The following is a 15,914-nucleotide window of genomic DNA, read 5'->3' as shown; positions in this document are numbered from 1 at the left end:
GCCCTCCTGAGTTCTCATGTAGCTTGTTTAGTTTCTTCATAACAGCTATTTTGAATTCTCTATCAGTTAGATTGCAATCTTCCATGACTTAAGTTTGGTTGCTGGAGAACTCTCATTTTCTTTTTGTGACACCGTGTACTGTGGTTTTACATGGTACTTGACAAACTGTTCCTCTGCCAGTGCATATGAAGTAGCAAATACCTTTCTTATGTAGGTAAAGCTTTTTTTTCCTCCTTGCTTCTTACAGTTCAACAAGTTGGAAAATAAAGGCCTTTCTTTTCTTTTTCTTGCTATAGCACAAGTTTTTGGTTTTTCTTACCTGAACTGCCTCTGACTATATTTGAGAATTGGCACTTTCCACCCTCTACTACCTCTGCCAGATGTGTCACTGGTACCCTCACTGTCACTGCTTGAGCTCCACGGTGGCCTGGGTGGCCACTGCTGCTGGAGGGGGGTGTGGGGAGAAGTGAAGGAGACAGAGTCAAGGGCACCTTTGCCACATCTGGGGTTGTCGGGTTTGCGTGCAGCACTGCCGTGAGCCAGGGGACTGGGGTCACAGGCCCCACCACCATTGCTGCTGCGGGGTTCCCTGTGGCCAAAGGAGCTACTGCAGCCAGGAGGCTGGAGCCATGCGTGCTGTCTTCCCTGCTGCTACAGGGTTCTCTGGGGCTTCAGGCTCAGCCACTGTGGCCAGAGGCTAAGACTGCAGACATTCTTCCACTGTTCCCCCAGTTCTACCTCCTCTATGTGTTCCACTCCACCCACCTTCAGAAGTAGACTTGTGGATCTCTCCAGCATCCTAGTGTGTTGGGCAGAGGAACCTTTGTTGAGTTTTGGATGTTTTACTAGTTGTAGAATGAAGGGGAGAGACAAAGAAGGTGTCTTACGCCTCATGATGCTGACATCACTCCTAATCTAATTTTAAAGGTAATAAAACTGAAGCCTAGTTTTACTGGCTGAGACTAAAATGTTTTTCATTCTTATGAGGTTAAAGAAAAACACTTCTGCAAACTCTCCTTGATGAAATGTGCTAGATGGCAAACTTGTTTAAAAGGAGAGACTCCATCCTGTCCTTCCTCAACTGCGTATCTGATATGACATACTGTCGATCTGATGAACTTAACTTGGTAAATTAAAATGATTTACGATTAAAAATAAAACACTGTATCAAAGAATAAATGATAATAATCACTCCTTTGTCACTCCTTAGAACAGCCTGGTAAGGGAGACTAATGAAAATGCTGGAGTATAAATAAATTTTAAGATTTAAAATCCTTAATTTATAGTTCATTAGCAATTGTCTCTCATCCTCAGTAATAACAATTGCAGATAACTGTATTAATTCTTAGTAGCAATCCCAGAAAAATCTCAACTATTATTGCCAGAAAACATGATAGTACCTTGCTTATTGCAAGCGATTAAGAATGATGGTGTGTTCTTCAGACCAATACTGTCAAGGAGGACTTGATACAGAAACTCTGCCACATCTTTCACCTCTCGCTGGAAGGCTGCACTATCCACAACAAACACAATAGCCCTGGAGGGGGAAAAAAAGAAAAACTGCCATGTGAGCATGCAATAGTGCAGCATTATATTAAAAAACGATATCCTTAATTTTGCCCAATTCAATCCTAATGAATAAAACAAAACAAACTCACATACAGGTGTCTGCACAAGTAATCATACAACACAAATACTTAACAAAGGACTACTTAGTGCTACTATGTTTCAATGACTGTATCTAAAAAGACAATAGAAAATGATGCCTCCCCTCAAGTCCAGGAAATTGTCATATACAAAACCATGTGATAAAACACTACGACAGACCTTGTACCTGCTATAATAGAAATAAAGAGGAAGATAATTTACATGAAACCAGGTCAAGAAGACTTAAAGGAGGATGTAATAGTTGAGTGAATTTTAGCCAGACAAAATACTACTGTGGCAAAGACTGTCTGGAAAGTAGTATGTGCAGGGCACAAAGTGGTGGAACAACATGCCTTGGAGAACTCAAGGTAAGCTAATACACAGGTAGGTGGGGAAATGAAGGAAAACCAGGTCAGATGGCAAAGGGGTGCAACACACTGACCTAAAGAGTTTATGCTTTTCTGTCTTACAAAGAATATTAGTGCCTAAATGAAAGACAGATACAACTAAGAGGATAATCAAACTAGAAGCAGAGTGACCAGGTAGGGCCCAACCTAAGGCAGCAACAGTGAGAATCCTCATGTGCCAGAAATAAAGAGATATCAAAACTAAAGCAAAGTAGTCCAGGAAAACAGCAGATAATAGGCTTTAGGAATGAGGATTTGAAAGCCCAGGAGATGTGCAACAGCCAACATGGAGTTGGACAGCTGGAACTGAACACTCTGTGCAAAGCCTATTACTTAAATGCAGTCTAACAGACAGCGGTGTGGGAAAATAATCCAAGAAGAATTGAATCACCAGGCCTCCTGTGCCACACACAGAAACAGGGTATGAACTTACACTATCTCATGGTGTAAGATCCCCAAGCAGGAAGATATATAAAAATTGGGCCAGACTCAGTGAACTCCTATGGCCCCCAACAGAAGGAAATGTGAACCCCTTCTGGAGAGAGGCTTTCATAACCTAAAGCAATTAAAAAAAAAAACAAAAAACAGCAACCACAACATCAACAGCAAAATCTAATCCCCTTCAACAGGGGTTCTGGATCAAAATTACAAAGCACAGTAAATAAACCATTATGAGGGAGAACCACAAAGACAGATTAATCAGCAGTCAAAACTAAAAATAATAAAGCAATCAGTAAAATATTTTAAATTATTTAAAAGAATACTAGACACCATAATAAAAGAATAAAGATAGTACTAAAAAAAAGGCTGATTTTGAAAGATATGTTTTTACAAGTAAAGAACAAAATTAGTAACAACCCAATGGAAAAGTTAAGCAGAGAATACTACAGCTGAAAAGGATATAATAAACTACAAAATAAAGACGAAAATATCAACTATATGCAAGGTAAAAAGACTTGGAAGATATGACAGAGAAGAGACAAGAAGAGCAGAAACGATAAGGTTCAATGATGTTATTAATAAGAGTTCCAGGAGGTGAAAGTGAGAATTTGGAAATAGAACTACCTAAAAAGATACAGTTGAGAATTTTCCAGAACTGAAGATACAAATCTTTCAACTGAAATAGTACACTTGAATCCCAACCATGATAAAGCTAAATCACCCCTGAACACAAGCATAATCTACCCCTGAATACAAGATTAAAAAAATAGGTTCTGTATCATGAAATGACAATTAGATTGAGCACTGCTTTCTCATCTACAACAACAGATACCTGAAGTCAGGAGTAACGCCTTCAATGTGAAAACAGAAATAACTGCCACCCAGGATTTTATACTCAGCTAAAATAGTTATTCAAAAATGAAGGCCAATGAAAAAAGTTTCAAATGAACAAAAGATGAGAAACTTTTATCTCTTATTCACCATTTCTGGAAACATATCCAAAAGATATACATGAAAGAAAATTGAATCAAAAGGAAAGAGTAAGAGGCAAGAAGCGATGGAGAAAAAAGAAATCCATAAACATCCTGGTAATTCTAGGTGATCACTGAATGATGGAGAAAAAAATTAGTAACTGTTGGGTGTTAAAAAAGAAGAAAGAAAAATAAAATGAAAGGAAGATGTGAGGAAGATCAAAGTAAGGTATTTTAAGTTTCAGTGAAAGAATACTAATATTATTGATTTTAAACTTTTGTTAAGTAATCAAAGTTTAAAAAAAAAAGAGTAGAGGGTAACGATGAAAAAAGAAAAAATAGCATACTTTCAAACCAGCAGAGGGGGAAAAATGAGATTAGGGAAACTTGATTAACCAAAAAAGGTAGGATTAAAAAACTATAAGTCTCAGATCAATATACTATAAGTTGACCCTTGAACAATGTGGGGATTAGAGGCCTGACCCTCCAGTCAAAAATCTGCGTATAACTTCACGGTCGGCCCTCTGTATCTGAGATTTGGCATTGCCAGATTCAACCACCCACAGATTGTGCAGTACATATTAAATGAAAAAATCCCTCCTATAAGTGGACCCACACAGTTCAAACCCATACTGTTCAAGGGTCCACTGTAGTAAATATCTTTTGAATTTGCATTTATTGTGATTATGATTTGAGTTCATTTGTATCTTATATACTTTGAACGTTTTAGCTACCCAAAATACTTGGATCAAAGAGTAATTACACTGTGAATTGTAAAAAATTTATCATTGAAAGTGGAAAAAAATTTTTAATTAGAAATTAAAACCCAATTATAGCAAAATTCGCCAGTTCTAGATTTGTATCAATTGTTTGAGGAATAAAAAAATCGCACAACTCCCAGTTTCCAGTCCAGCATGAAAGAAGCTGCAAGTCACCACTGCATTCTAACAAGTAAAAAGCTAACCAGACTGAAAAATCAACAGCACTTAGATTCATCAGAGAAGTGAGGTTATTCAGCAAATCACTCCCCCACTAATTGGAGAGAACAACACATATATACAGAAAAATACAACTTACTGAGGAATCAGTTGAGAATCAAGTATGAAGCTCACAGTCCAGAGACACAGGTTCACTAAGACTGAGACCTAATCACAGGACACTTCCCTTCCCCTCACACTTCATCACGTTACTAAGGGCAGTTCTTACCCAGTATATTGTGTCTGGCTATCAAGAAAAAATTACAAGACATACTAAAAAGTAAAAAAGAGTTTGAAGAGAAGGGGCAAGCAACAGAACTAGACTTAGATATGGAAGAGATGTTGGAATGATCAGACCAAGAATTTAAAACTGTGACTGTGGTGCTAAGGGCTCTAAAAGATAAAGTAGACAACATGCAAAAACAGATGGGCAATGTAAGGAGAGAGATGGAAGTTCTAAGAATTAACTAAAAACAAAGCTACAGATCAAAAATAACCTAACAGAAATGGAGAAAGCCTTTGATGGAATTATTAGTAGACTGGACATGACTGAAGGAAAGAATCTCTGGCTTGAGGTATCTCAATAGAAGCCTCCAAAACTGAAAAGCAAAGAGAACAAAGACTTAAAAAAACGTAACAGAATATCTGAGAACTGCGGGACAACTACAAAAGGTGTAACATATATGTAATGGGAATTCCAGAAGGAGAGGAAAGAGAGAAAAGAACAGAAGAAATATTTAAACAATAATGACTGAAAATGTCCCCAAATTAATGTCAGACACCAAACCACAGATCCACAGAAACCACAGGAAGCTCAGAAAACACCAAGCAGGATTAATGCTAAAAGAACTATACCTAGCCATATCATTTTTAAATTATAGAAAGTCAAAGATAAAGAAAAAATCCCAAAACAAGCCAGAAGGAAAAAGACCTTACTTATAGAGGAGCAATATAAGAATTATATCCAACTTCTCAGACACCATGCACGCAAGAAGAGATCAAGTGAAATATTTAAGCTGTTAAGAGAAAAATCCCTAAAACCTAGAATTCTATACCCTGTGAAGTTTATAGCATTGAATGCATTTATTAGAAAAGAAGAAAGACCTAAAATCAATCATCTAAGCTTCCACATTAGGAAGCTAGAAAAACCAGAGTAATTTAAATCTAAAGTAAATGCAAGAAATAATAAAAGAGCAGAAATCAACGAAATAGAAAATATGAAATCAATGGAGAACATCAACAAAACCAAAAACTGGTTCTTTGAAAAGATCAATAAAATTTACAAACTTCTAGCCAGTCTAAGAAAAATAGAGGACACAAATTACAAATATCAGAAATGAAAGAGGATATCACTACAGATTCATGGACATTAAAAGGACAATCAAGGCATACTATAAATAACTCTAAGCCCAAAAATGTAATAACCTAGATGAAATGGTCCAATTCCTTGAAAGACGCAATCTGCCAAAACTCACCTAAGAAACGGGCAATCTGAATAGCCCTGTATCTATTAAAGAAACTGAATCAATAATTAAAAACCTTCCAAAACAGAGAGCACTAGGCACAGGTGGGATCACTGGTGAATTCTATCAAATGCTTAAGGACATTTATACAATGTTATATGTCAAATACATTCAATTTAAAAAAATTTAAGGAAGAAAATATACAAATTCTCTACAATTTCTTTCAAAAAATAGAAAGAGGGAATATTTTCTTACTCATTCTATGAGGCCAGCATTACTTTAAAACACAAACCAAGACATTACAAGAAAACTACAGATAAATATCTCATGAACACAGATGTAAAAATCCTCAAGAAAATATTGGCGAATCGAATCCAACAATGTATGAAAAGACTTACACACCATGATTGGTTCTGGACCCAATTCCAATGTGGGGGATGGGGGTTTCCCCCACCACCAAGCAATGCTCCTGACACCAGCTGGGTGCCCTACAATTCAACTCAATTTTGACGCTATCTATTTGGAGATAGCATCAGATTTCGCAGGTTAAGGGCTCAGTGCCACAAGACTGCCCTCCACTTCAGATGCCAATTACAAGCCCAGACTGTCACCTGTGCTTCTGACCAACAGGCCACAGACTCGAAGGTCTCACAACTCCTTCCTTCGGTTTGATTAATTTGGTAGCGGGGAACTCAGACAGCAGTCAGAAGTCCAGGTTGTTAACTGTACTTCTGACTGACTGGCTATAAATCAGAGGTTCCCATGACCCCCCCTTCTTGGATTCAATTAATTTGTGAGAGCAACTCACAGAACTCAGGAAACTCATTTAACTCACTAAATTATCAGTTTATTGCAAAAGATATTAAAGGATATGAATCAACAGCCAGATGAAGGGACGCATATGGTGAGGTCCTGAACAAAGGAGCTTCTGTCCCCGTGGAGTTTGGGCCCTGCAGGGTGGCGAGTGGAAGCATTTTGGTTCCCCAACCTGGAAGCCCTATGAACCTCATCCTTTTGGGGTTTTATGGAGGCATAATTATATAGGTGTGATTGACTGAACAATTGACCGCTGGTGACTGATTCAACCTCCAGCCTCTCTCCTCTCCCTTCCCTGGATGGGAATGAAAAGTTCCAACTCTCTAATCACATGGTTGGTTCTCCTGGCACCCAGCCCCCATCCTTAGGTGCTTTCCAAAACTCACCTCAAAAACATAACAAAAGACACCTTTATCACTCTCATCACTTAGGAAATTTTAAGGGTTTTATGAGCTCTGTGCCAGAAACAGGGATGAAGACCAAATATGCATTTCTCATTATAAATCACAGTATCACAACAACCAAGTGGCATGAAAGGCTGGTTCAACGTTCAAACATCAATTAACATAATCATTTCATTGATGTATAAACAAAAAAAGAAAAATCACACAAATCGTATCAATAGATCCCAAAAAGCATTTGACAAAATCAAACAACCATTCATGATAAAAACTCCTAGTAAACTAAGAAGAGAGGGGAACTTCCTCAACTTGATAAAGAATATCTACAAAAATCATATGGCTAACATCATACTTAATGGTGAAAAAAATCAAAGATTTCCTGCTAAGACCAGGAACACAGCAAGGATGTCCCATCTCACCAATGTTTTTGCAACATCGTACTGTAATTTCAAGCTAATGCATTAGGACAACAAAAGGAAATAAAAGGTATATAGATTAGGAAGGAAGAAATAAAAATGTCTGTATTCGCACATGAAATGACTGTAGACAATCTGAAAAAATCAACCAAAAAGCTCAGGAACTAATAAGCAATTATAGCAGAGTTGCAGGATACAAGGTTGATACACAAGTGAATTGCTTACCCAAATATCAGGAATGAACAAATGGAATTTGATATTAAAAACACAATACCATTTACATTAGCATCCCACAACATGAAACTTAGGTACAAATCATACGAGATCTATAAGAGGAAAACTATGAAACTCTGATCAACAAAATTGAAGTAGAACTAGAAAAATGGAGAGATATTCCACATTCATGGACAGGAAGATTAAATAGAGTCAAGATGTCAGTTCTTCCCAACTTCATTTATAGACTCGATGCAATCCCAATCAAAATCTTGGCAACTTATTTGTGGATATTGACAAACTGATTCTGAAGTTTATACAGAGAGGCAAAAGACCCAGAATAGTCAACACAATACTGAAGAAAAACAAAGTTGGAGAACTGATGTTACCAACTTACTATGAAACTATAGTAACAAAGATAGCATGGTATTGGTGAGAGAACAGATCAATAGAACAGAGTCCGGAAAGAGACCCTCATATATACAGTCAAGTGATCTTTGATGGAGGAGCAAAGGCAACAAATGAAGCAAAGATAGTCTTTTCAACAAATAGTGCTGGAACAGCTAGACATCCACATGCAAAAAAATGAATCTAGATACAGAACTTACACCTTTCACAAAAATTAACTTAAAATGGATCACACACCTAAACATAAACCAAAACTACAAAACTCCTAGGAGATAACACTGGAGAAAACCTAGATGATCTTGGGTTTGACAATGACTTTTTAGATACAATACAATCCATGAAAAGAATCCATGGTAAACTGGACTTCAGTAAAGATAAAAATTTCTGCTCTACAAAAATCAACATCAAGAGAATGAGAAAACAAGCCACAGACTGGGAGAAAATATCTGCAAAAGATATATCTGATAAGGACTGTTACCCAAAATATATAAAAGAACTCTTGAAACTCAACAGTAAGAAAACAAACAACCTAATTAAAAAATGGGTCAAAGATCTTTACAGACACCTCACCAAACAAGATTTAAATAACTTATAAATAGAAAATATAAAAAGACGCTCCACATCATATGTCATCAGGGAAATGCAAATTAAAACAACAATTAGCTACCACTACATACCCATTAGAATGGCAAAACCCAGAACACTGACAACACTAAATGCTGGTCAGGATGCAGAGTGACTGAACTCTCATTCATCGCTGGTGGGAATGCAAAATGGTACAGCCACTTTGGAATAGAGTTTGGCAATTTCTCACAAAACTAAACATACTCTTACTATATGATTCTGCTATTGTGCTCCTTGATATTTACCCCAAAACTTATGGGTATACAAAAACCAGCTTTATTCAGAACTGCCAAAATTTGGAGGCAACCGAGATGTCCTTCAATAGGTAAATGGATAAATAAACTGTGGTACATCTAAACAATGGCATATTATTCAGCACTACAAAGAAATAAGCTATCAAACAATGAAAACACATGGAAGAAACTTAAATGCATATTACTAAGTGAAAGAAGCCAACATGAAAAGGCTACATACTGTATGTTTCCAACTATATGAAATTCTGAAAAAGGCAAAACTATGGAGACAATAAAAAGATGAGTGATTGTGAGGGGTTAGGGGAGAGAAGGATGAACTGGCAGAGAATATTTAGGGCAGTGAAACTACTCTCTAAGATACTATAATGGTGAATACATATCATTGTACATTTCTTCAGATTCCTAGAATGTACAACACCAAGAGTGAATCTTAATGTAAAATACAGACTGAGCAATTATGATGTGTCAATTTAGGTACATCAATTGTAACAAATGAACCACTGGGGTGAAGGATGCTGATAGTAAGGGGAGGTTAGACATGTGTAGGGGCAGGGTTATATGGGAAATCTCTGTACCTTCTGTTCAATTTTGCTGTGAACCTAAAACTCTCTAAAAATAGTCTTTTTTTTTTTTTAAATCAAGTAACAGTCTCAACTATGACAGATTGCTCATCACCACCACCTTGTGGGCCAAGAAGCAACAACAAAATACAAAACAAGATACCTTCAAAAATAAGGAAAGAAACAACTACCTCATTCCATCAACCCAGATTCCATCAATTAAAACACACATTATTTCAGGTTCAACTAAGAAAGAAAATACTGCCAATTAAACTATGACACCATTAACTATAAGTGGCATTCCAACTTCATAGATATTAAAATGTGTCTTAAAATAAATGAAATGTGGTATTTTGATTTTCCTCAAGTTCCTACCAGTGTTAGAGACTAAACAAGAATAAAGCATCTTAAGCTGAAGCACAAGAAATTTAGGAAATAAGAGTCAGTAATACTAGGACAATACTAAAAGAAATATGAAAATATTCTTCTGTACTTTTCAGGAGTCAATTTTAGATAATTTAAGGATAGAAATATATAATGTTGGATTTTAATATCTTCTCAGATGCCACCTAGCTTTAAAATTCTTTTTTCAGATTTTAATAGTTCTACACATTATTAAATTTGTCCTCAGAGTAAATGAAAAATTTACTGACATCATAATAAGGGTAAACACTTTCTGAACACTCTGAGAAATATTTTCAAATATTATCTCATATAATCCAAGTGAAGGTGGGCTTGCAACCCAGAAATGCTGACCCCAGGGTCCATGCTCTTTCCACTCCAGGATATCAGGCTGCCTCCAGAATACCACGAGAGCAAACAACATGGTTGGCCTTGATATACAGATTTCAGACAAGCCCTTCCCACTTCCTACTTACCTGGCTGAAGCCTTAAACCGCTCTAAGAACTGAAGTCTCAAGCTCTCATGGCCAGGGAGGTCAATCAAGGTCAGGCTAGTGCCCTAAGGATGCCAGCAATAATATTAATGTTTCAGTCCAGATTCATATTTACAACATAAATCTTTCATATCAGATCGCAGATATCAGAATGGTACCCAATTAATGAATCAAAAAAGGTCACTGTAACTGATTAATGAATCAAACAAATGTTCACAGAGCATCCTCTATTTATAAATCATGGAGTGAAGGCTCTGGAGATTTAACAATGGACAAAAACATGGTCCTGCCCTAACAGAGCTTATAATATAATCAGAAAGGTCAACACAATGTAAAATTACATGTAAATGTAAAATTACAACTTTGATCAATGTTCTGAGGGTACGTGAGGAACCTGACCCTGTATGGGGAAGTCAGGAAAGTCCACCTGAGGCTGGGAAATATACCAGTATGAATAAAAGCAAAAACATGTGAAAAACAGTAATAAATATTCACAAACTAAATAATATAAGAACCTACATTTTATCAGATAACATGTTACCACTGCAGGGATCCCCAACCTTTATAAAAACAAAACATTCTTTTATATTTCTACTGCAATCTAATTTTAAAATATAGGTCCACTAGACACACCATTTATTTGTTCCAACTCTGTCAATATTTTTTGTCAATTCTTGATCCAGGTGACAATCACTGAACAGGGCGGGGTTGTGCCGCTACGGAGCAGACTGATTAAGTGCCCACTTACATGCTATTCATGCCAGGCCTTCATTCTTGAGCTCAGGTTCAATGCAGATGTGGCTATGCTCAATCCTAAGACTCTTGGGTATAGCCCCGGTACATTTATCAGACCCATGGATCATTTCTCATATGTTCTACCTTCTCCACAGCCAGCCTCAACCACTATTCAGCAGGAGGGAGTCAGCATCATGACAGATTTGACATAATTATAGCTGGATACACTGTGACCCGTCACTTAGTCTGTTTAATCTTTTATAGGTAATATACAAAGTATATTAGCCTTTTTTCTATTTTTATACTGGTAGTGTAGGGACCTCAGGTTGGGACCCCCTATCACATTTCATAATCAGCACCACAACACATACTATAAACAATCCATAAGGTACATTACTAAATATGTTACTATTTTGAGAGACTAAATCTAAAACATAAGGAGGGTGGGAAAAGAAGTAAAAAAGAAGGGAGGGATGTTTTACATATTCAATAGAAACATGCAAGTCTTATTTGTAATGTTAAGTTTTCTGATAGCTGTATTAAAAAAGTAAAAAGAAATAGGTAAAATTTTTAAAATATGTATTACATAACCCAATATATCTAAATTAGCTTTTTAACATATAAAAAAAATTGAAGAAATTGATATTTTACATTCTTTTTTTCATCCCAAGTCTTCAAGATCTGATGTATATTTTATACTTATAGCATCCCTCAATTTGGACTGGTCACATTTCAGGTGCTCAACAGTCACACATGATCAGTGGCTACTCTGTTGGAAAGTACAGGTCTAAAGCATACCCTGGAATACCCCACTTAAAATATCTAGTACAAGTGCCCCAAGAATTAAAGATCTCCCAAATCTGAAATTTCAAAATCTGAATCCTTGGGAGTTTAAAAAGGTCTGAGTCAGAAACAGTGCCATTATTGAAAAAAGAAAAAAATACCTCTAAGACATTTAAAAGGATGTCTCTTTATCTTTGCTTACAATGTTAAATAATGGAGGTACCAGAAAAGGGCAGGGTGGGGGTGGAGAAGACCCAAGGAGAAGGAGAAAAAGTCTCTAAAATCACCATTCTAATTCATCCATCTATACATCTAACGCCTCCAACCAGTCACCCACCCACCTTCCTTCCACTCACTCACTCACTAAATACTTATTAAGCATTATAATTGGCTTGGCAGTCACTATCTACATTCTGGGGCCATACAGGTACATAAAAAGTCCTTCTCACGATTCCTTATTGGTGTTTAAATATACTCATGTATACTCCATAAGATATCCACTGCAACAGTTTGTAAAAGCAAGATTGTAACAACCAAAAAACTAAATGTCTGTTAATGGGGCTCTTATTAAATAAAAACTCAACATTAGTTGACAGGAGTAAAAGCCTTCTGATTATACTGTCTTCACATTCAACTGTGATCATGTACTACTTTTCCATGTGTACCTTTAAGATTTTTCTGTCATGTCTCAAAAGTAAAGGCTTTAAGAAAGGAAAAAAAAATTGTATGGTACAGCCACATAATGGAATACTATGCAGGTCATAAATCAACCTGGTAGTACTATGTATACAAATGAGGAAGAAAAAATGAAAACAAATCCAAGCTGTATCAGTTATATTGTTAAATTAAAACAAAAACAAAAACAAACGGGAGGGGGGAGAACACAGTGTTAAAAAAGAAAAAAGTAAAGATATACAGATATGTTTGTATAGCATAGACAATCTGGAAGGCTATACAGGAAAATGGTAAATTACTACCTCCAAGGAAAAGACTTGTAAGGAGGGATAGGAAAGGCAAAATTACTTTTCACCAAATATCCTTTTTAACCTTTTGAATTTTTGCCCCATATACATGTACTAAAGAAAAAGGCTTAATGCTCACTCTTAAGAACTCATGGTAAAGTTGGAATGAAGACACAGAAACAAAAACTAATAAATAATCAATCAGTGTGCATAAGGTACAACAAAGCAGGGGAGGGCATGATTAAGTCCACTGCTTGGATGGTCAAAAGAAGAATTTGTCACATGCACAATATTTATCCATAAAAATAAGCTATGAACGTACCTATGCCCTCAGACTAATTTATCCTAGAAATGTCTTTTCCTGACACACCAAAGTAAAGTAAAACTGTCAGACTCCCCACATTCTAGGAACCTCTTACCCTGTTATTGTTGACTCTGTAGACAGCAGAGCTGTCAGTGATGGAAGTCTGAGTGTCTCTGTAAAGGCCTGTTAACAACTGTAAAACAAAACAAAACAAAACACAATATGGGGGAGATCAGAGTAAACATATAAATAGCAAACCTAAAGAAAGTAACTTTGCTCTAACTCTCCTAGGTGTAAGGTCAAATAAACGAATGTTGCTTGCAATAGCTGAAAAGGACCATATTTTTTTTTTTTCTTTCTTTGCCTGTAGAAAAATCTTATTAATTGCAAACTTCATTCCCCTCTCCCTAATGAGAGGAGGGGGTAACTATTATTTTTAAACTATTATTTTCAAATAATAGTTTCAAATGGTTAGTGGCCAAATTTACTGACCTTCCATAAACATTTACAATCATCAAAGTGGAAGGGAAATAATTTATACTCTCAAAAAGAAGAGTAATAAGAAGAAAACCTCTGCTACTCTCTGTAGCAAAAACCAAACATTTAAAAATACTACAGGGACTCAAAATAAATATTAGTGAAAAGAAGCCTAAGTAGCCAATAGGCAGAAGAAGAATCACCCTTTAAAAAAAGTTTCTTTGACAAAGTCTCAGAAGAATTATACACTGTATACAGATTACTGCCCTCTATCTCTTCAGCTGTTCTGGCATCCTTAGCCATGACATGAAAGCAGTTAGTATATAAGACCCTTAAACGGGATAAGGGTTAAATGTCAGTATCTGGCAAGTACAAGAGAATAGAAATGGTCAAGAAATTCCAGTTTAAGCGTTTTTCAAGAGTCTTTTCGTCCTACCAAGTGATTCAAGAATTAACTCCCCAATTTGTCAGCACAGCTTCTTTTGCAAAGTACAACTCACAGGAATAATGGGGTGCCCTAAAATTTCCTATCAAGTTTAAGAGAGGTGTAAATCAAAGCATTTACTCTGACAAAAAGCAATGTTTTCCCGGAGTCACAAAGGCCAACAAGAAGAACAGCTCTTTGACTGCTCCTTCTGCTCCGGATGAACTTCCAGAACACTGTGGAATAGAGAAAAACAACCAAAATTATGCCTTGATTATCAACAATATGAATGTATGGTTGGGCTGTGGGAAATTAAGTCTACCACAGAACACTTCATTCACCTGGAACTTACTTCCATTGTTATTACCACCATTATAATCACTATTGTTTTAGGGACTCCGCTGACTGCCAGCCACTATCAACTGTCAATTTTTCGGCAGCTGCACCCCCTACACCGACGGTGTACTCCTCAAGCGCAATCTTGCTTATTAGCTTTGTATCCCCAGCGCCCAGCTCGCAAACATAGGATGCTCAAACTTGGAGCGACGACCATTTGAGTCTTGGTAGCAAGAGCAATGGAAGGGAGAGAACGGCGCGCTCAGGCAGAACAGGGGCTAGTAACGCTGCGCTGCTCCTACTGCTTCAGGCAGGAGGGCAGGTTGGTATAAAGGGTGAGTCCCCCTCTCTAGACGCCCCCCCGGTGCCATGTCCGTTCCGCGTCCGCGTTCTGCACAAGCCCAGTCCAAGCTCAGATCCCCGCCAGCCCTGCACCCGCCATATCTACCGGCCGCCTCTTTACCCAGCGTCAGCAGCACCGCGACGAGCGCCACCACGACTGACAGCAGCGTCGGGTCCCTCTGCCGCAGTTCCTGCCGCAAGGAGTCCAGGTAGAGCTGGAAGGCGCCCCCGACACTGCCGCCATTCCCCGTCCGCCGGGAGTCCGCGGAAGCCATGGCTGAGATCTTGCTACCCGGCACCGCAAAGGCAACGTGGCCCTCGGCTCTGCGCAAGCGTGCGAAGCGGAGCATCACGGGAGTGGTAGTTCCTAAGTTATATTTCCTTCTTCGGAGGCCGGGATCCCGAAGGTCCTGATGGTAGTTGTAGTTCTCTTGGACACTGCGCTCCCGCCGGAAGACTGAGCTGCTAGACACAGGTATGAGTGACATGCTCATCCTTTAAGATATGAGTCAGATGTCGCCGCTCTTTTCATGGTTGTTGAAAAAATGATGGATGAATAAAATGAATGGCTCAAGAAATCTCTGCTGAGGATTTCTAGTCGCTCCCTTCGTGAGGTGAGGTGTCTTGTGAGGAACTCAAGCATTACACAAATATTTCATCGGAAAATCACGTGGCACGAGGTGTGACAGAAGATGTAAGGTGCGGTATGGGAATGCAGAAAACGACAGGAACTGAGCCATGAAGGATGAGTTAGCCTCTGCAGGCGGAACAGGACAAAGGGTGCTCTGTGCAGAAGAAAAGAGCAATTCAGTGTCCCTACACTGTAAATCGAGGGCTGCAACTGAGATACCTACGTTAAGGGAAGCAGCCAGGAAAGTCAATGGGAAGGGCAGGGCCTGTTGAAAACTGTCACTCCTGCCCTAAGGGGGCAGCCACCACTCTGCCGGGCAGGTATGTGGGAGCAAGGTGGCCAGTTCTTCAGTTTTTCAAGAGAAGCCAGAAAGAAAGGTTTTTAAGGGAAATTTTCCACTTTTTAAATTTCAGCAAATAATGAAAA

General features: G+C 37.9%; 1 protein-coding gene across 2 annotated transcripts in view; it reads right to left on the bottom strand.

Moving 5' to 3' along the window:
• SRPRB (SRP receptor subunit beta) overlaps positions 1–15,185 on the bottom strand; it is a 31,387-nt gene extending 16,202 nt beyond the window's left edge. Inside the window, exons 1-5 of one of the 2 annotated variants that reach the window (XM_057545409.1) lie at positions 14,964–15,185; positions 14,321–14,415; positions 13,394–13,471; positions 10,477–10,559; positions 1,401–1,537 (exon numbers count right to left, since the gene is read on the bottom strand). In XM_057545409.1, the coding sequence (XP_057401392.1) occupies positions 1,401–1,537; positions 10,477–10,559; positions 13,394–13,471; positions 14,321–14,415; positions 14,964–15,132 (562 nt within the window). In that variant the 5' untranslated portion in view covers positions 15,133–15,185. The remainder of the gene's footprint in view (positions 1–1,400; positions 1,538–10,476; positions 10,560–13,393; positions 13,472–14,320; positions 14,416–14,963) is intronic. The other variant, XM_007170380.2, reaches the window with a different exon arrangement.
• Between the last annotated feature and the right edge of the window lie 729 nt (positions 15,186–15,914).

This window comes from Balaenoptera acutorostrata, chromosome 4 (genome assembly GCF_949987535.1).
Source record: "Balaenoptera acutorostrata chromosome 4, mBalAcu1.1, whole genome shotgun sequence".
Classification (NCBI taxonomy): domain Eukaryota; kingdom Metazoa; phylum Chordata; class Mammalia; order Artiodactyla; family Balaenopteridae; genus Balaenoptera; species Balaenoptera acutorostrata.
The sequence above is the reverse complement of the archived record's forward strand: the minus strand, read 5'-3'. Positions and strand labels throughout refer to the sequence as shown.